Source organism: Lathyrus oleraceus, chromosome 3 (genome assembly GCF_024323335.1).
Source record: "Lathyrus oleraceus cultivar Zhongwan6 chromosome 3, CAAS_Psat_ZW6_1.0, whole genome shotgun sequence".
Taxonomy (NCBI): Eukaryota; Viridiplantae; Streptophyta; class Magnoliopsida; order Fabales; family Fabaceae; genus Lathyrus; species Lathyrus oleraceus.
This window is the reverse complement of record NC_066581.1, coordinates 26,309,635-26,331,890: the sequence shown is the minus strand read 5'-3', so window position 1 is coordinate 26,331,890 and position 22,256 is coordinate 26,309,635. Positions and strand designations below refer to the sequence as shown.

Sequence of the window (22,256 nt, the reverse complement as noted above, 5' to 3'; positions counted from 1 at the left end):
GCCCCAACGTTTTTTAGGCCGAAGGGCATAACTATCCACTCATAAGTGCCTATTGCCCCTGGACATCGAAAGGCTATTTTAGAAACATCCTCTTCTGCAATGAAAATCTGGTTATAACCAGAATATCCATCAAGCATGCTGAGATATTCATAGCCTACAGCTGAGTCAACCAGCATCTCCGCCACAGGCATTGGATACTCATCTTTAGGAGTTGCTGCATTTAGATCACGAAAATCTATAAACACTCGCAAAGAGCCATTTTTCTTGATAACAGGAACTATATTTGCAATCCAATCGACATACCTTGTGGTCCTAATGAAATTGCATCGAAGAAGTCTTTCGACCTCTTTTTTATCTTTGAGAGGATCTCTGGGGCGAATTCCTTGGAGTCTGCTTGATGGGCTTCTTGCCATCCTTGATAGGCAGCTTTAATTCGACCAAGTCCCTCTTCAAACCAGGCATCTCGTCGTAGTCCTAAGCAAAGCAACCCTTGTTTTCTCTTAGCAACTCAATTACTCTTACTTTCAACTTGGGGTCCAGTTTAGTGCTGATGTAGGTGATCCTTTTTGTACTCTCATTTCCGAGATCAATTTCTTCAAGAGGATCTTGCGCAAACATCTTCACACTTGACGTTACTGGATCTTTTTTGAATCCTAGAGGCTCTTCGTCATAGATGGCATCTAACCTCTGTTCTGTTAGTTTCATAGGCACCTGTTCGTCAGGGGGTTTTGGTTTAGAGTACTCCCCAGGTCCTGTATTATAGATTTCACCATATGTGGCTTTGTCAGCCATGTTTGTTATCCCGACTTCGAGAGCCGCTTGCCTTTTGTTCTCAGCCATGTAGGCCGAAATCTTTTCAAAAAAAGAAGACTCAGTCATAATACATGTCTTCATCCCAGCCTGTTGGTCGTATTTCAGATGATTCCCCTTCTTCTGGGTCTCCCATAATCTCCCTATCCCACTGAAAGCCATTTGGATGAAGAGTCAAGAAGTACAAAGCATTTTTATTTGGGGCGTAGCCTTCTTCAGCTTGGTGACATGGTCCTATGTGAGCCAAGTTCCTGTCGAAGTTCTTCTTGTCTACATGGTTTACTTCTGCCATGAAGTAACTTTGGTCAGGTTCAATATTTTCTACCACACCATCTTCTCTCCAGATGGATATCCTCTGATGCATGGTTGAAGGAACTGCCCCTATTCCATGTATCCATTCTCTTCCTAGTAGTAAGTTATAATTTGCTTTTGCGGGTATTACCATGAACATTGTTGGTCTTGTGATTGATCCAACAATCAGATCCACTTGTATGACACCCAGAGTCTGTCATATCTTACCCTCATAATTTGACAATATCATGTTGTGAGGTTTGACATCAGTGTCGAACATACCTATCTTCTTTAACATGAATTGGGGCATCAAATTGACTGCTTCTCCTCCGTCCACCAGATCCACCATGTTTACACCTAGACTGGCGCCATCAGTGATTAAAATTTCCTCGAATTTCTTCCTTAGGCCCTTAGTAGCCTCAGTTGCTTTCCCTTTGAGACCTTAAGTGGCCCTTGGTTTGACGTTAGCACCCTGTTTGCCTTTGACAGAGATTCCAAAGGGAACATCGTGATTTAGGCCATCAGTAGCCTGCTTTCCATCTAGCGCATGACCTTCAGTTCATGTTTCCTTTACAGCTTCCACTTCCCCTACGTCAATCATGTTGATTTCGACAAGTTCAACATAATTTGTATCAGCAATATTGAGGGGGTCAGCGTCAACCTTCATCAGGTTTTTTCCTTTGTCAGCAAACTTGAGGCAGCCATCCCTAATTGCATTCTGAATAAGATCCCTGAAAAGAAAGCATTGTGAGGTTTTATGGCCTAAAAAATTGTGGTATTTACAGAAGCCTCTTTTCTTTCGTTGTTCTAACGGAGGAATTTTGGTATTAGGAGGCACTATCATTTGGCCATCTTTTACTAACAAATCGAAGATCTCGTCACATTTGGTAACATCAATTGTGTAGCATCAAATCTGTAGGTCTTTTTAGGAAATCTGTCATTCTTTTCAGTTTCGATAGGGTTCCTGCCATTCGAAGGTGTAAGTAATTTGCAGGCATAAGGTGGTGCTTCTTTTAATTCAGCCAAATCCACTTCGAATTCCTCAAGACCATAAGGGTCATCAGAGATTTCAGACTCTCCGTCTTCGAATTCGACATAAGCAACCCTCTCTTTCTTATAATTCTTATTTGCTCTGGCCTTTTCAGATTTTAAGCGTTCGACCTGTCGAACCCTGTCTGCTAATTGGGCCATATCTCTTAGATGCTGGGTATCTAACTTTTTCCTGATGGAATAGTCTAAACCTCCAGCGGCCATTTCGACCAACTCGTGTTTAGACACTATTGTAAAGCATCTAGATTTCAACAAACAGAACCTATTCAAATAATCATCTATAGGTTCGGTGAATTTTCTTTTGATACTGGCTAATTCCTTAAGACTTATCTTAGTTTGGCCCATGTAGAATTGTTCATGAAACAATCTTTCCAAATGAGGCCAAGCATCTATGGAGTTTGGTGGCAAAGTTCTAAACCACGTGAAGGCGTTCTTTGTTAAAGAACTGGGGAAATATTTCATCCTTAGGTTCTCACTGTTCGCCAAATCCCCTGCCTCGGTCATGTATCTGGCTATATGTTCTATAGTGGATTCACTAGTGTCCCTTGAGAATTTGGTGAACTTAGGGATTTTACAACCCCTTGGTAATTCTGTTTGTAGGACATATTCTGATAAAGGAGAGGAATAATTTGGCCGTCGAAGTCCTGTATTCAGACCATTCTGGGCCATGATTCTCTCTATCATACTAGTTAAGTCATTTTCCATCATGTTTTCCCGCCTGACCCTATGAATTACTTCGTCTGCATCCTGGTCTCTATTAACCATTATCACTCTCCTAGGTTGTTCTTCAGGGACTTCTCATCGAATTGGCTGTTGTTCCAATCTCGCCCCCATGACCCTTTTGTCAGGCGCTTGCCTCGGTGGTCAAACCTAATCTATAGTTGGTTCTTCTCCCTGGATTATAACCTGGTTTGGCCTGCGTCGAACAGAAGACTATGGGGCGCCTAGGAAATCTGCTATGCGTCCCATCTGTACTGACAATTGTTGGTATGTTTGGGCATTATTAGTGTTAGTCCTATTCACATTCTGTATCAGGGGAGAAAAAATGGTATTCATTTCTTTGGCCAGAACTCCTACCATATCATGGTTACTGGCATCCATTTGTTGTCTAAAGGCTGCCTGGTTATTCGTTGTAAGGGTAGGTAATAGGGTGGTGACTCCTTGTGATTGGGTATTTCGACCTACATGGTTCATGCCAGAGCCAAAATTTTGAATTGGCGAAATAACCGTATTATGTGGTTGAGTATATATGGAAGAATTGTTTTGAAGTCCCGCTATGGCAGTAGATGGCATTCCATATGGGTATTCTCTCAAAGGCCTAAAGTTCTCGAATCCTGGTGGCCTAGGGGTTGAAATTGCAGGAGTGTCTGCTACGCCTGACATAATAGGCATTGTTGTCGAATTATGCAAGGCCACGGATCCAGCTGTTGGTATGGCTTATGCACTAGGGATCTCAGTGGATACATTAATCGAATTTGGTCCGATTGTGCATGTTCCCTAGGGAGGGAATTGTTCCCCTTGACTGGTTGTATTAACCATCTTTTTTGCGTCTTTTCTGTTGGTTATAGGTTGCGAATTGTTGGCTATCCTACCACTTCTAAGGATCATACAACACAAATTTTTGAACTAAAAGAATAACAACAATTTTGTATTGTAAAAGTAAAGCAAATTATTGTAATTAACAATTCTTTTGACACTGTCCCACTGGGCGTGCCAATTTGTTTACCAGTGATTTCTAATAAACAACCGCTAGTCTTCCAATATTATATATTTTTGGTAACTTACAGGATCGACTAGATTGATCCTAGGACATGTGTCTCAAGAACTATTATTACGGTAATTTGACTCATGGTTAAGTGTGTTTCTGGTTTATGAACAGCGAAAAGTGTTTTGACAACAATTCTAAACGAAATTTATGACTTGTAAGACCCCAATTTTGTCCCTAAGATCCCTCATGGCATCATAGCATTGCATTGCATTAGCCTCAAGGATCTTTAAGCATCTTGGCTTCCTTACCTTTGGGTGGGAAATCTCCTGTGAGTGGTTTGAGATCACCAGGCATGCTTGCATTGTATATCATTGTTTTTATTGTTTTAATCACTAACCAAAAGCACCAAAAATATGTCATCTAACCTTTGTTTTTCAGTTTAAGCAATCATCAGGTCAAGCAATTCAAGAGCATCCTTTGGGCAAGAGATGATGGTATTTTCTTGAGATAAGGATCACATGATATCATCTTGAGCTTATATAAGCTAGGTTTCATTTTGAAGCAAATTCCCCAAGTGGTAAAGGCTCAAGTTCATCAAAGCATTTCAAGGTCATCTGAGGACCAAATGATCAATTGTGCAGTCAACTGAGGGCTTTGAGGTGGGGGAAATGATTTGAGACATCCCATTCATGTTCAACCAAGGCCTATTCATCATGTCAAACATCTATCTTGAAGATTTTGAAGTCATGGCAAAAGTTTCCAAAAATGGAAAGTGACCTGTAATTTCAAGTTTCCAAAAATGGCAAGTTTTTGGTCCACATTCAACTTGACTTTCCAACATCAAATAAGCTTCAAATGGATTTTTGGTGAACATTAAAGTTGAAGATCTTTCTGTCATCTTTTCAAAAAGTCCTATATCATGTCCATCTGATAATTGGTTGAGAAGTTATGGCCAAATGATCACAAAGTATGCATGGAAGTTCAACATGGCATAACTTTTGATTCAAAACTCCAAATTGGTCCACTCTTTTTGCAAAATTCTCCTTGTGACCAATACTTTCCAGATGAATCATGGCCTTGCATGAAAGAAGCTCATATGATCACTTGTTCACACATGTGCATTTTGGAGGGAATTTTGATAATTCAAATTTGGATGATCATACAAGACAAATACCAATTCCATCTTGATTATTGAATGATTTTAAGTGAAAATAAGGCTCATCATGGCACTGTTCACGTGTGGCATGTACATGCTAAGCACACTTGCCATTTTTGCAATTCACCTCATATCTCTCTAATCTCAATTAACCAAAGCCTAATCCTGATTTCAGTGTGATTAGTGAGCCATATATAAGCTAAATCATAACTGCATTTGAGGGGGATAACATAATTGAGATCAAATTTCCAAATTCCCTCCATTTTTCTCTCTCTTCGATTTGCATCTTTCTTGACAAAACTCTTCAAGATTCTTGTAAATTATTGATCATGGAACTTCACCGAGTAAGATCCAACCATTACTTGTGGTAATTGAGCAAGAATTCATGCAGTGCAAAAGCTTCATCAAGTAGATCGGATTCTGAGATTGAAGTGGATCGAGGAGGTTTCAGTGGATGCTTTGTGCATAAAGCTTCACAGTAAGGTTGAGGAAGAAGATCTGGAAGCTGGAGAGCACGATTTTTGATCACTGTATTTCAAGTAAGTGAAATTTCGACCATCTCGTTTTGCCATTTTCTTGCCCTAAATATGTAGAGCCTGTTGCACTGAGCATGCTGATATGTTCTGTTTTGAAAATGGATGAAAATTGAGCTTGTTATGTTGATTTAAAGTTTTGAGATCCAAAATGTTCTTGCTCGATCCGTGCATGTTAGGAAGAATCAGATGATTTTGATTATAGATTTGGAATGTATGATGAAAGATCTTTCGATTGATGTGCATTTCATTGAATTCTGGAAATTTTTTGTCGCTGCTCCGCCGGAATTCAACCGGAGAAGACGACCGGAATCACTGTTCCGGCGTCTGGTTCTTGTTCCTAGGGTTTTGCCCTGTCATCTCCCGCGTGGCTTCCATGTGTACGCGTATTTGGCAATTCCATTGGCCATGCTTCTTTTGACTCGCCTTGTGTGCTTTGACCAGATGACGAGGCTGCCATGTGTATTAATGAAACACTGCGTTTCATTTGAGCGCCTTTGATCCTTTATGTTTGCGTTCGATTCCCTGGTGCTGCATGTTTCTGAATCTCATTTGAATTCTCATTTCCTGAGTGCGTGTGTTCGATCCTTGGCTCATGCGTTTTCTGATTTTATTCAAAATTTGTTTTCCCTCAATTATTCCATGTTTATTTCATTTTATTTCTTCAATTTTAAAAAATCATTAAAAATTGAAAAAATGTCCAAATTGATCCCAATTTTTTTTCACATTCTTGTTTTGATCTCTAGTTTTCTATAGCATTTATTTCATGATTTGTTTGTTGCTGGATTTTTAATTGTGAATTGTTGATTGAACCTTATGCCAAATTGATATGTCATGATAAATGCCTTGTGAAATGCTATGTGTTGATCCAATTGATCTGAAATTTGGCATGCTTGATCTTCACATGTGATATGATTTTTGAGCATTGGTTTGGAATTTTTATCATATGCCATCACTGTTTTGGACGCATGAAGATATGTTGTGACAATTTGTGTCACATTTGGTGCATTGCATTTGTGCATTTTGGTTCACCTATCATTTGAGCTCTTTTGGATCTAATTTTTTGCATGATGTATTTTCATAACATGATAAGTTCACATACAAAATTTAATAGCCATTGGATGCATTTCTGTTTTGATTTGGATTTTTCTAATTTGATTGTCCATTTTGTGCACCTTTGCTTGCCTTTGCTTCACATTGATCATTTGATTCCTTTGCCTTGTGAATTGATGCTGATCCTTTTGAGGACATCTTATGACATGTTTGAACTTGCTTTGTGCAAAATATTGACTTCTGTTTTGATCATGTGATTTGGTTTTGAACCTAGTCTTTCTACTAGTGTTTTGTACATAAACTAATTGTGCTTTGTGTTTCAGGTTTGGACATTTAGCATTGATGATTGACTTGCTTCTCACTTTGTGAGATGCAAATTCCTTTGAGTACTAACTCTTGTTGTTTTGTAGGTTCTAATTGATGCTCATTGCTTCACTTGATTGCTTGAGCACTGTTCATTAAGTTGTAAATATTAGAAAGTTGGACTGTTTGTCTGTTGGTTTTTTGTCTAAGATATTAACTGTTTAGCTTTTGTACAGGTACATTAGTTGCTTGCTTTTAGCTCTTGCTTGAGCTTTGGATTGTGGTTGATACACCATTTAGGTAGCTACTCTCTTACTCCATGTAGTCTGGAAGTCCTGTCACCTTTTTGGCAAGCATTTTGGCTGAAGTCCTCCTTATGAGGCTCTGTTTGTGATTGTTTACATTTGTGTCAAAGACCTCTAAATGAGGCATGTTACTTGATAAGTCCTCCTAAGTGAAGAGGCAATTGACAGATAAAAGGGATTAGCAATCAATCCCCTGTTATTCAGTGAGTCTTTAATTATGCTCGCACTACGTGCTGATGCTTTTGAATAAACACCCAAGATCTTGTTTAGAGTCTGTCAAGTGGAATAGGATCCCACATTCTGGATCCCCACGCTTTCTTTGTCATAAGCTCACCCAGGCCAGGGTTAAGAGCATGAGGTCTCATCCTCATTTCCATCTTTGATCAACTTCACCCTAACTCTCAATGTTAGTGGTTAAGAGCTACAAACTACCTTTGTACAGTTTGGCTTGTTTGTCGAGGTTGATATGACCCCTCTTGACTAAAGCCCACCCTTGGTTTGAAGCCTCTTGTTTGTATATAGTGTGTGATGCATTGTTTGTTTGATTGCTTTGCATGTGTTTGCTTTTGCTCATTTGTTTGTTTTGAGGAGTTAGATATAAGACCATATATTGACATTCTGTTTCCGTTTTGTTGTTTGGAGTCGGATCTAAGTCCATATATTGGCATTCTGCTTCCGTTTTGTTGTTTGGAGTCGGATATAAGTCCATATATTGGCATTCTGTTTCCGTTTTGCTTTTCAGGAGTTGGGTGTAAGTCCATCTATTGGCAACTTGTTTCCTTTTCATTTGAGGTTCTCTTTTGAGACTTGTTTATTGCTTTTGCCTTGTGCTTGCTCATTCCAAAGGAACTTACTTGGATCATCTCTATGATCTCGAGAAAGGAATTCCTATTGTGGTTTATCCCTTAACCATCATCCTTAACCTTTTTCACCCAAAACCCAAAAGCAAAAAACTTTTGTGCAAACATTTGACTTGTTTTCAACATTAGAAACCTAAGCCTTAGGCTTTTGATTTTCAAACTTTCTTTTCATAACACTCATCTTGAATTGAATCTTTAAGTCAACTTTGACCATTTTGTACATACTTCTAATTGATTAATGCAACCCACTCAAATGTGTTTCTTTTGTGGTTCTCATATGTCCACTTCTTAATCAAATTTTTCATAACCTTTAGCTATTAGGTTTGAGTTATCCTTGTGGTAGATATAATACTCACCTTTGTCCTTAGTGATTGAATCGTAAGCCTTCCATGCTTATTATAGGGTTAACCCCTCACTAGCATGTTGAAGCTATTCTCACATGGTGGACTTGTGGTTTTCTCAGGTTGAGTTTTCTCCCTTTGATAACAAAAGACCTTAAGGCTTTTGTGTAAAATCAATCCACTCACTTGTTTTGAAATCTTTTACCCGAACTACGGGGTTTTTATCCTTATCTTTCATGAGAGGGTACGTAGGCAATGGGTTCATCCATCCAAACACAAAAATGTAAATAAACTTGTATATTCTTTTCTCATCTCTTCAATCATGTTTGCACAAATAAATTTCATAAACAATAACTTTTGCAACAAGCGTGAAAAGGGCTCCCTAGGAGTACCTAGGATGCATTGGGTGCCTAACACCTTCCCATTGCATAATCAACCCCCTTACCCAGATCTCTGACCCTCTTTTACTAGTTTTGTTTGTAAAACTTTATAGGTTTTTATTCGCTTTCTAACCATTCCTTTGGATAAATAGAAGTGCGGTGACGACTCGACTTTGTATGATTTACCTTGGATTTAGTTAATATCTCCAATGGTAACGAATACACCGCTATAGAAAAGTGGCGACTCAGTTGGGAATTATCTGAATCCTCCCTGGTGGGTTTTGCCAACTTTTCACACTTGTTGAATTATATTGTTTATGACATATTTTTGTGCAATTTGGGATTACTGTATTGTTTGTAATGTTTGAATTGCTTGATATATTAATTGCTTGTGTGCTTGGTGATCTTTGTGAGATGAGTTCTATACCCGAACTCGAGTGCACTTAGGATAGGAGAATGGCGTAGTCTCGTCGACTTGTGTGGAGTTATTCCTTAGCAAGTTGACTTGCGAGTCCATTCACTTGGTGGAGGTCATGTTGGGATAATAATGTCACACAAGTAAGTTGTGGTTAGACATTACTCTTTCCAATATGTGCCTTAGAAGCCAAGGACCTTAGTTTACCAAACCCATCTTGGCCTATTTTTAGGACGTAGTGCGGAGGTCGTTCAAATGTAAGATTTGATACGATTGTTACGCGATACTACACTCATAAGAGTCTCTCTTGAGAATATTTTTGGAATACGAGTATTCGTTTCTCCGATAATATTCGAAAGATGGGATGATGACTATGGGAACCTCTGGTAGAGCATGATCGACAGGTTTAAACCCTAGTACACTCCCTTTGGGTGGTTCTTAACTGAGACTCCATGCTCGTGACTCACAACAAACCCTTGATTCATGGTCGATCCGTTCATATGGCCTTAATATCAATGGAACTTGGGTGTTGATAAGGTGTAAACCATAATCCACCAAAATGGATGATTGATATTAAGGATAATATGAGCCATCCCATGACCTTTCTCTGGTGTGCTTTGCTTGATCCTTGAGCGTGATTGTTGCATTCATGCATTCATCTGCATCCATATCATCAGATAAAAAGAAAATTTTCAAGGAACTTAAGGGGTTTATTTGCAAAATTTTCAGACATGGAAAGACAAAAAAGGTTTACAAAGAAATACAGCTTCAGACAACCCGATCTGAAAGAATTAAGGAATCTGACATCCTATGTATTAGATCCCTTGGGTTTCAAAGCTCGTTTTGGGAAACTTCTTCCTCTTCTGACTACTCAGGTGGATGAAGGGTTGATGAGTACGTTGGCGCAGTTTTATGATCCTCTGTACCGTTGCTTCACCTTTCCGGACTTTCAGCTATTGCCTACCCTTAAGGAGTATGCTTATCTGGTGGGTATACCGATTCTGGATCAGTTGCCGTTCAGTGGCTTGGAGAGTTTTCCTACTTCTCAAGAGATAGCTGACCTGTTGCACATAGATGAATATCTGGTTCGTGCTCATATGACTACCAAAGGTGGAATTCAAGGTCTCTCTTCTGGGTTCCTCATTGCTCAAGCTACCGTCTATGGGAAGGCCATGAGTGAGGATGCCTTTGAAGCCATATTTGTACTTCTCATATATGGATTGGTATTGTTTCCCAACATCGATAAATTTGTGGATGTGAACGCTATTAGGATCTTCTCTGCTCTTAATCCCGTTCCGACTCTGTTGGGTGATACCTGTAACACCCCAAAATTCCCCCTCCTTATTCATGCATTCATTTTTAGGTCATTTAACATTTCATATTACATTTCATCATGTCAATCAGAATCAGATCCAAGAAACTTTATTTTAAAAAAAAAAAAACGAAAAAAAAAGAAAAAAAAATTAATTAAATAAATAAATAAATAAAAGAAAAAATCTCAGACTTGGGCCGCTCTCAAAAGCCCACTAAGCTACCAATATTAGCCTATAAATACTAGAGTTTCATTGAAACAAGAGACAGAAAAAGGAAGAGAAGCAAAATGCTTTGAGGTTTCCTTGGAACAAAACCCTGGACAAAACCTGGAGAGAAACCTGACAGAGAACTCAGAGCAGCCTCCAAACCCTGAAGGGAACTCAACTGCACAGAATCACCTCTGCCTCACATAAACCCTAAAGATTCTTTTGTAAACCTCACGGGTGCAACTCAATTTCAATCAAGCTCTCCAATCAGGTTTGCCCTTATTCCCATTACCTTTATGCTCTTAATTTGGATCATCTGAATGTATGAGGTATGATGGATGAATTTCATTAGGTTTTTGCCCACGGGTTTTAAATGTATATGAATGTATAAATAATGCCTTGAATGCTTAATCCTTATCGTGTTTCACTAACCCTTTTGTTGAGTATTTTGTGAAGGCTCACATGACTTTTGCAGGGATAGCTCGCTGTATATTCCACTTTGCTCGTGGGATACCATTTGGGAGATTTATTCTGATTGCCTTGTTGGCTCATTTACTTTATGCATGTTTGTTTTGTATGTATTCGTATCCCCACAGGTAGCGCGGTTCCCTCGTCGAGGACTGCCCTTTTGCCCTTGAGCATCCCCCAAACCCTAAAACCCAAAGCAACATGTTAACTCCTTCTACTACAGGCGAGTAAGTCTCCAAAGGTCGAGCATCCGGTAGATTGCGTAGTGACGTCGTTCGTCCAAAACCCAATCCATAACCCCGTAGTTTGCCGAACTACGGCTTGCTCTGATTCTCATTCCAGATGAGATACGTAGGCATAAGACGCGATGTCTTAGCGAGCACAATTACCCTTAACCCCTAGGTAGCCGAGCTACGAAGACTCTGATTCTCATATTCAGATGAGATACGTATGCAGTGGATGCGACATTCATGCGAGTCATTTTCTTTTGACCCCTTTTTTTAGTAAATAACACATTAGATAAACCCACACCCTTTAGACAAGAACTACAAAAGTGGACCCCGTAGAGTACTACGGATGCGTAGGGGTGCTAATACCTTCCCTTCGCATAATCGACTCCCGAACCCAAGATTTGGTTGCGAGACCCTGTCTTGTCCTTTCCTTTTTCCAGGTTTACTTCGAGCGTTTCCTTTCCCTCCTTTGGGATAAATAACGCACGGTGGCGACTCTCCTGTCTTTCTTCGCCGGTTGTTTTTTTTCGCATTCCATTTTTTAGGTTGCGACAGCTGGCGACTCTGCTGGGGATCCGGTTTCCCTAAGCGAGTCCCTCCTAGCTTTTGTAGGTTGTTTGTTTATTGGATGTTTATTCTTTTGTACAGTTATTTATCTTTCAGCATTTACCTGCTTTATTGCATTGTGTACATATGACTGTCGTATCTGCTGGTTCTGTTTGTGAGATGAGTTCTATACCCGGACTCGAGTGCAATTAAGATAGGAGAATGGCATAGTCTTGTTGACTTGTGTGGAGTTATTCCTTAGCAAGTTGACTTGCAAGCCCATTCACTTGGTGGAGGTCATGTTGAGATCAATAACGTCACACAAGTAAGTTGTGGTTAGACATTACTTTTTCCAATATAGACCTTAGAAGCCAAGGACCTTAGTTTACCAAACCCATCTTGGCATATTCGTAGGATGTAGTGCGAAAGTCGTTCAAGTGTAAGATTTGATACGATTGTTACGCGATACTACACTCATAAGAGTCTCTCTTGAGAATATTTTTGGAATACGAGTAGTCGTTCCTCCGATAATATCCGAAAGATGGGATTATGACCATGGGAACCTTTTGTAGAACATGTTTGGCAGGTTTAAACCTTAGTACACTCCCTTTGGGTGGTTCTTAACCTAAACTCCATGCTCGTGACTTGCAACAAACCCTTGATCCATGGTTGATCCGTTCAGGTATCCTTAATATCAATGAAACTTGGGTGTTATAAGGTGTAAACCATAATCCACCAAAAATGGATAGTTGATATTAAGGATAACATGATCCATCCCATGACCTTTGTTTGGTGTGCTTTGCTTGATCCTCTTAATTTCTCTCCAGGCAGTGCAACCTGACAGATGTTCAAGCGGATCCAACAATTCTGATTGATATGCCATTGCATTGCATAACATCATTCGCATATTTGCATCCAACATCTCATGCTTATTCATTTGCAGGGTATTCCCTTTTTAAGGGGGGGCCTTTAATTCGAATAAGCAGTGCATCGCATACCATACATACTATCCCTTGTTTGTTTTGCAGGTGTCACCATAGTGTCTAATGTTTGTTCCCTGTTTCAGGCATTATTGGTCCCAAGCGAGTCCACAGGTACCCGACAAAGGAAAACCGTCCACGACTAGCAATGGACCAGATACAGAAAGAACTGGCTGATATGCGTGAAAGGATGGATCAGTTCATGACATTGATGACTGATATGGCAGAAGGCCAGGCGAAGCTGAAGGAATTGGTTGAGCAACCGAGGCCCGATCCAGAGGTGGAAATACCAAGTACTGAGGGTAACCCTGGGAACCCTGGTAACCCTGGGAACGCTGATAACCCTGTGAACACTAGAAATGCGGGTAACGCAAATGTTGATGGAAACCCGGGTAATGTTGGCAACACGGGAAATGTTGGGAATGGTATTGGCGGAAGGTACAATGTGGATCAAGGGATTCGGATTAACGGGCGCCCCGTTACTGAAGATTGTCAGTATGATCAATTTTCTTTGCACGACGAGGCCCTCGAGACCACTCGCCGTATGGATTAGCTTGCTGAGAAGCTCAAATCTTTGGAGTCTCAAAATTCCTTAGGTTTTGATGTCACCAATCTTGGTCTGGTTCAGGGAGTAAGGATCCCTCACAAGTTCAAACCCCCTACTTTTGATAAATACAACGGGGTTTCTTGCCCACGCACTCATCTCCAATCTTATCTGGGAAGGTTGGGAGCTCACATTGAAGATGAAAAGCTGTGGATGTACTATTTTGAAGACAGTTTAACTGGAGCTTCTCGTGAATGGTATTCTCATTTGTCTCGTACTACCATCAAGAGCTGGAACGACTTGGCAGAGGCTTTTGTCAAGCAATATCAATACAACTTGGACATGGCTCCAAATCGGACCTTGTTGCAAGGAATGTCTCAGACTACCAAGGAAACCTTTAGAGAATATGCTCAGCGTTGGAGACAGATTGCTGCATCCGTCCAACCCCCTATGTCTGAAAGGGATATGGCGGACATGTTCATGAACACTCTTCAAGGCAATTATATCGAGAGATTGGCTGCTTGCCCGTCAATCAGCTTTGTAGAGATAGTGATTGCTGGAGAAAGGATCGAGAGTCTGTTGAAGATGGGCCGAATTCAAGACAACAGTGCTTCCATCTCATCAGTTCCCAAGAAACCGTTTGATGGTAACGGTCAGCGAAGAAGAGAAGGTGAGACGAGCGTTGTATATGCCGGCAGAGGCAGGGGCAGAGGACGCCCTAATTATTATCAAGATCAAGTGGCCGCAGTCACTATTCCAACACCTGCTCCTCAACAACAACAACCGCAGTATCATCCGCAACAGCAACCCAGGTACAACAATCAACAACAAGGAGGTAATCCGGGTCAGTAGAGACCCTATCAACAACGTCCAAGGTAGGCGGAACAGGTCATTGAGCCAATCCCAATGCCTTATTCTGTATTACTTCCCAAGCTGATTGACATGAATCTGGTTACATTGAGAACTCTGGCCCCACCAGTCGATCCCAACAATCTGCCTAGAGGTTATGATGTCAACGCCAGATGTGCTTTTCACTCCAACGCACCTGGCCATACTACAGATAATTGCAAGGCTCTCCAGCTAAAGGTACAAGATTTGAGAGATGCCCAGGCCATCAATTTTTCTCCGGTGCCTAATGTTATCCAAAACCCGAAAGGGCGGCTTAGGCAAAAATGAGCGTCTCAGTGGATTGAAAACCCGAAAGGGCGATCCAGGCAAAAGTTAGAGACATGAATAAAAAATGATATTTGCATCCCGCTAGATTGAGTACCTCATCCTGGGGAAATCTAGGCAAAAATTAGGGATTTGGCAAGTAACTGCATCCTGACAAGACTGTGTTCTACATCTGTCATCCGTCAGAGATTTTTGTTCATTCGTCGTCAACTGAAGCTTCGAATACATCGAATACGGAATTGGTGGAGAAATGGTCATTATGTTTAATGTATCCCTTTTCCAATATATATCACCAATTTCGAACTTGTACATATCTATGGAGTCTTGCCATTTGCAGGCTACCATTCTATCAAATAAATTTGAGCTTTTATCCAATTATTTCCACTCTTATTTGTTTCTTTTCAACAAATGTTTTGCATGTTTTTGATTGATAAAAATATCATTATTTTAAATAAATAAATTTTTCACAAATTGTTTTTAAACAAAGTGAACATTCACAATGATTAAAGGATACTCAGGAGATCCTCAGTGCTCTCCCAAGGGTGGTATGATTCCCAACAGAGTAAGACATTTGTTCATATCCCTGACATGAATGTGTCCTCTCCTCCCAGGATTTTGTTGAGATTTCTCCCCACCAGAGTGTATTGTGGTTAAAATTCCCCTGCTAGAGTGCTTGTTGAGATTATTCATATCCGGATTTCCAGCAGAGCAACAATCTTTCCTGTTCGGCAGTTGTGTCCTCTCTGGAAGACTCGTTTTAAGGGGTTGGTCCCCATAATTCCTCTATCCTTCAGGCAAACTCCTCAGCAGGTTTGTTGGTGGTGATGAATTTTATCTATATAGGTTCATCCCAGAGTGGTATGCTTGTCCATCACTCTCCCCTAGCAGAAGAGCAGTGATCTTCACTCCTTATCAGAAGTGTTTTCTTTGGAAGGTTCGGTATTTGGTGGTTGATCCCCAACATTCCTTCTCTTCCTCAGATAGTTCATCCCCAGTAGAGTTGTTGGTGATGGATGTTATTTGTGATAGTTCATCCCCAACTGAGTTGTTGGTGTGTTGGATCCTATCCTCGATGATGTTATCTTCCTCAGATAGATCCCCAACTGAGTTGTTTGTGTGTTGGATCTTATCTATGATGATGCTATCTCCTGCATGAGATATTGCTATTTCCTCAGACAAATCCCCATCAGAGTTGTTGGTATGGCGGGCTTTATTTGAGATGATTCGTCCCTTGCTGAGATACTGTTTTCTGGTATCTGGGTCTCCCTAGCATGGGTCACTTTTGTGATAGTTTCTACCTGCACAATGAACTCGTTTCTCCGGCTGTGACTGTTGTTTCCTCCGGAACCCTTTGGGGTTTATTTCCCCAAGCAGAGTGTATGGTAAAGGTATTTTGTTGCCTCCTTCCTCCTCAGCAGGTGAGAGCTCTTGGTGCTTGGCCTTTTGAGAGCTTCTTTTGTGATAATGTCCCTGGCGGAGTTGTTTCTCCAACATAACTTATTTGAGCCGTGATCCGGCTCCCGGTTGGAATGGTGGTTGTTCATTCCCCCAACAGAGATTTGGTGATTTCCTGATGTCTCTGATCCCCAGTAGAGTTGCGTGTGTGGCAGATTCTACTTGTGCGATCTTTGCTCCTCAGCGAGTGTGATCTCCTTAGTGAGTTTGGTTTTTGGTGGTTGTTCCCCAGATTCCTATTATATCCCTCAGTAGATTCCCCAGTGGAGTTGCTGTTGTGGCAGTTTCTGCCTGTGCAATGAGCTCCTTTCCCCTGCTGAGAATGATTCATCCCTGCAGAGATTTTGTTGGCTTTGACTTTCGGTAGATTGGTTGTTCTCCGGTGATCCTGGCTTTCTCTCTCAAGATGTAGTACTGGGTGTTTGATTCTTGGACCTGTTATGTGTCAGATGTGTCTGTTTGTCAGCATTCATCAAACATAAAACACGCATATACATGCATACTTATAACATTCAGATATTCATGTTGCATTTTTTTGCCACACATCTATTGTTTGTGGTCTCCTGCTATTTGATGGTATATTTTTTCCCCCAAGCAGATGTCGGGTGTCTAATCTCTCAATATAGAGTCAGCCCCTTAAGCAGAAAGTGTTTATCTTTCCTTCTGCACTCCCCACTGAGTTATATCCTCGTGGACGACGGCTGTTTCCGTTTCCTCCCAACACATATGTTGGGATGGGTTTCCCTATTGAGTTACATCCTCATTAGGACGAGTCTTGATTCAGTTTGCCTTTTTGGTTTGATCCTAAATTGGCCTTGTGACTGTCTCTTGTGCTTCCCTGTGGTATACGTGAATATTTGCTCAGTAACCAGCAACCATTCATCTTATCCCCAGCGGAGTTTGTGGCCTTCTACCCAGTAACCGGTAGTTATAAGTCCTTTTCTTTGTGGTTTTCTACCCAGTAACCGGTAGTTGTAAATCCTATTTTCTTACTCTCCAGCAGAATTTGTGGTTTTATACCATGTTGGTGGTTATAAACTCTAACCTTTTTTCCTCATGCGGAGTCTATGGTTTTCTACCCAGTATTCGGTAGTTGTAAACCCTATTTTTATCCTCATCAGAGTTTGTAGTTTTCTACCCCGTATTCGATAGTTACAAATCCTACTCTCTCCTCTTTGACGGTTATCATTATCCAGTATTCAATATTGATATTCCTTGCCCTCTTTTGGATAATTGCTTTGGTTAAGCAATTTTGTCCCCAACGAGTCTTCCCCTCTCTTGCGGATAATTGCTCTGTTTAAGCAATTTTATCCCCAGAGGGTCCTCTTTCATTTACCGTTTTCCGGTTGTAGCACCTCAAATTTGCACCCCACATTCATGCATTCATTTCATTTTTAGATCATTAACATTACATTAACATTACATTAACAATACCTTAACATTGCATAGTACATTGCATCTTATCAGTCAAGATTGGCACCAAGGGGTTCATCAGGGCAGGAGACCAAGCATTTCCTTGAGATAAAGGCCCTATGATTGTTCTAAAGAGCCTATATGAGCCAAGGTTCATTTTGAAGCAACTTGACCAAGTGTTAGAGGCTCAAAGTCCATAATGCATGTCCAGGTCATCTGGGCCCCATAAAAGTCAGCTGAAAGTCAACGGAGGGCTAGGAGGTGGAGAAATGGTCTGAGACACTTCATTCATGTCCCAAAGAGGTTTATTCATCATGTCAAACTCATACCTTGAAGATTTTGAAGCCAGATCAAAAGTTTCCCAAAATGGAAAGTGACCTGTAATTTCAAGTTTCCAAAAATGGCAAGTTTTTGGACCACTTTCAACTTGACTTTCCAACATCAAATAAGCTTCAAATGAAATTTTGTCCAACATGAAAGTTGAAGATCTTTCTCTCCCATTTCCAAAAAGTCCAAGATCATGAGCATCTGATAAATGGTTGAGGAGATATGATCAAATCATTGCCAAGTGTGCATGGAACTTCAAAATGCCATAACTTTTGATCTAAAACTCCAAATTGAGTGCCTCTTTTTGCATAATACATGTCATGACCTATATTTTCCAAAACCAACATTGCATTGCATGAAAGTTGTTCACATAATCATTTGGCCATGCATGTGATTTTTGGAGGGAAAATCATGAATTTAAAATTGGTGCATCACATGAGCTTTTTGATCATTCCATGGTGTTCATAAGTGGATTTTAAGTGTAATTGAATAGGTAAGGTGGTACTGTTCACGTTCATGTTGCATGCATGCGGTGAATTTTCCAAATTTGCACTACACCTTATTTTGCATTAAAATTTCATTAGCCATGCCTAAGTGTAATTAGCAATGTGATTAAGGAAGCATATAAAAGGCTAATCATAACAGAAATTTTCAGTTTTCATTCATTCTAGATCTAGATCCAAGTTTTCCCTCCAAAATTTCTCTCCATCCAAATTCAAAAATTCTTCAAGTAACACATGATTTTTATTGCATATTCTGGTTTTCTGATCATCATTTGGTAGAATTCAAGCTTCGATTTGAAGAAATTGATGAAGAATCAAGCAAATCCATACATGAACATGAACATGGAGTTTTGAAGATTAAGCTAGATCCAAGCCTATCCAAGAGTTGATTCGTGCTTCAAGCTTCATATCCCGGTTGATAGAGGAGATTTGGACATTGCTAGGCACCTAAATCCACTGCTGCCATTGATTGTTCTTCAAGAGGTCAGAATTTCGCATCTCTTAATTCTTTGTTTCATTGCCATAATCTTGTAGTGTGTGTTCTCCCGATCATTCTGATATAAAGATCTTGAAAAATGGTGCAATATTCATGGAGATATGTTAGTTTAAAGTTTGTGTGTGAAATATGTCTTTGATCGATCTGCATGATTTATGGAGTGTTAGCTGAAAATGATGTTAGATTTGGAATGTACGTGTGATAAGCTTTCCATTGATATAAATTTCGCACGTTTCTGCAAAAAAAAATTCATGTGGAGCTACTGTAGCGCCACCGTCTTCATGAAGAAGACAGTGGTTTCCACCGTGCATGAACAACGCCCAGCCGCCGTCTGCAAACCCTAGTTCGCACTCGAAACGACGTCGTTTTGACGCGTTTGAACCTCCTTCGATTCCCACTGCGCGCGTTTCTTCATTTTTTTCATTTTAATTCCTCATAACCAAAACGACGTTGTTTTGGATGCTCCTGATACCTCCCTTCGATTCTCAGCCATGGCACTTCCAAATTCCATTTTCTTTTCATAATATTTTCATGTTTTTCCATTTATTTCATTTCTTTCATGCTTATTCAAAAAATCATAAAAAATTGAAAATGATTCCAAATAATTCCAGATTTTTTTCTACATGATCGTATGGATGTCTATTATTTTATGATGTGATTTTCCTGATTTTATCATTTCTGGATTTAGGATGGTGAATTGTTATTTGAACATGTATGCAAATGTGACATGCTTCATTCATTCTATTGTGAAATGCTCAATAATTGTCCAAATGCTATGAAATTTTATGTGCTGATTCCCAACATGTTGCATGATTTTTGAGGCTTGGTTGTGCATTTTTCTCATTTTTCATCTCTGTTTTAGACACATGATTGTATGGTGTGACAATGTGTGTCACACAATTTGATGTCCTACTTGTTCATTTTCATTTCTAGGTCAATTGAATTCTGTTGATTCTAATTTTTGGCATGATGATTGTGTTGGACAAGTTGTATGCTCATAAAAATTTCCAGGATTGTTTGATTCATTTCTGTTTTAATATGGAATTTTGATTCTTGATATCCAATTGTGTGCTTTGAAACTGCATTTGCCATATCTTGCTCATGAGATGACTTTGCCATTTGATTTGAGTTTGGTCCTTTTTAGGACATGTTCATGATTGAATAAATATGCTTCATGTTGAATATTGGTTGCTGTTTTGACTTTTTACTTTGCCTTTGACCCTAGCCTTGGTGCTAGTGGTTTGTACTCATCTTTTGAGTTTTGCATTTCAGGTTCAAGCTTCTAGTCTTGATGGTTGATGTTGATCTCATGAATTGAGATTAAAAATTCTTTGTCCACTAACCTTTCTTGTGTTGTAGGTTCCTTGGTGATGAACTCACTTGAGTTGTTGACTTGCATGTTGTGTATATTGGAAACCATTGGTGTTTGTCTGAATGTGAATATTGACTTGTTTGATTTTCTTACAGGTACTTTATTAGCTTTAACTCATTGCTTGAGTTGCTTTGCTTTGCTTGTGGTTGGCATACCACTTAGGTAATCTCTTTAAATCCATGTAGTCTGGAAGACCTGCTATCTTTGGCAGGCACCTGTCTGAAGCCCTCCTTAAGAGGCCATGTTCTTGATTGTTTAATTTTGTGCTAAAGACCTCAATGAGGCATAGTTACATATTAAGACCTCCTAAGTGAAGAGGCAATTGGCAGATAGAAGGGATGTGCAATCCATCCCCTACTATTCAGTTGAGTTTTTCATCTTGCTCGCACTACGTGCTGATGCATTTGAATAAACACCCAAGATCCTTTGTATATAGAGTCAGTCAAGTGGAGAGAGTCCCACATTCTGGACTCCCACGTTTTCATTGAGTCAAGCTCAGCCAGGCCCGGGTTAAGAGATATGAGGACCAATCCTCATTACCTTTCATCTGCTCACCCTGACGGTCAATGTCAGTGGTTAAGAGCCTCAGATACCTTTCCAGTTGGCTTGTTTGTCGAGGTTGATATGACCCCTTGACTAAAGCCCGACTTGTTTGTCGAGGTTGATATGACCCCTTGACTAAAGCCTCACCCTTGATGTTTGAGCCCCTTGTTGGTGTGTTTACTTCATGTTGTATGTGTTTGTGTGGTGTGATTGTATCCCATAGGTTTGCTAGACTTTGTATAGTCTCTCGTTTGCATGTCAATTAAGGTAGCACGGTTCCTTCGTCTAGGACTTCCTTTCTTGCGTGAGCTTTCCTAAAACACAAACCAACTTTATCCCCTCTTAAGAACACGTTAACTCCTTCTACTACAGGTGAGTAAGTCTCCAAAGGTCGAGCATCCGGTAGATTGCGTAGTGACGTCGTTCACCTAAAAAACACAAAACAAATAGAAATAGTTTAGCCGAACTACGACAACTCTGATTCTCATGTTCAGATGAGATACGTAGGCACGAGATGCGATGTCTTGTCGAGTTTGAATAACAACTAACTTTGATTCTTTTTTCTCGCCCTCGCTGCGATTGAGACCTTCCCTTTCTCTTGCCCTGGTTGCAATCGAGACCCTTCTGCTTTGTGTGCGTGCTTGGAGTCTGATGTAAGTCCAGCGTTTGGCATTCGGTTTCCTGTTGGTGTTTGTGTGTTCGGAGTCTGATGTAAGTCCAGCGATTGGCATTCGGTTTCCTGTTGGCGTTTCCTCGTTCGGAGTCGGATGTAAGCCCAGCGATTGGCATTCCGTTTCCTCGTTTGCGTTTGTTTGTCCGGATTCAGATGTAAGACCAACCATTGGCAGCCTGTTTCCGTTGGTGTGTGTTTGCTTTGACGTCTCAGCGTCCTTTCAGCGTTTTATTTCGGCGTGCGTTAGCCGAGCTACGAGTGCTCTGATTCTTCCTCTGGTTAGAGAAGATACGTATGCATAGGATGCGACATCCTAGCGAGCACGTTCCCCATTTCCCCGAACTACGTCGACTCTGATGTTTGTGTCTGACAAACTACGTAGGCCCAGGATGCGACATCCTGCCGAGTCCCTTTCTTCCGTCTTTCATCTGTGTTCTATTCTAGTTTTGTGCAGTTTTTGAGCAGTTATTTAGCAACCTTATTCTATTCTTTTTGAGCGTGGATCCCGTCGAGTACGGCGGACGTGAGGGGGTGCTAATACCTTCCCCTTGCGTAACCGACTCCCGATCCTTGCAATCTCTGGTCGCAAGACCATTTCCTTTCCAGGTTTACTTCGAGCGTTTCCTTTCCCTCTTTTGGGATAAATAACGCACGGTGGCGGCTCTGTGTCTTTTTCCCGCCGGTTGTTTTTCGCGTATGCGACAGTTGACGACTCTGCTGGGGACATAAGAAGTTGACCTCTTGCTGGTCCATCTTCCCTAAGCGAGTCAATCCTAGCACTCTCTAGGATAGTTTTGGTTGCTTTTAC

The 22,256-nt window shown here is 40.5% G+C and overlaps 1 protein-coding gene across 1 annotated transcript; it reads right to left on the bottom strand.

Moving 5' to 3' along the window:
* Nucleotides 1-1,959: 1,959 nt before the first annotated feature.
* Nucleotides 1,960-2,916, bottom strand: LOC127129464 (uncharacterized). Its single transcript, XM_051058645.1, has one exon. It carries the CDS (start codon nucleotides 2,914-2,916, stop codon nucleotides 1,960-1,962), a length of 957 nt encoding a protein of 318 aa, XP_050914602.1.
* Nucleotides 2,917-22,256: the final 19,340 nt, after the last annotated feature.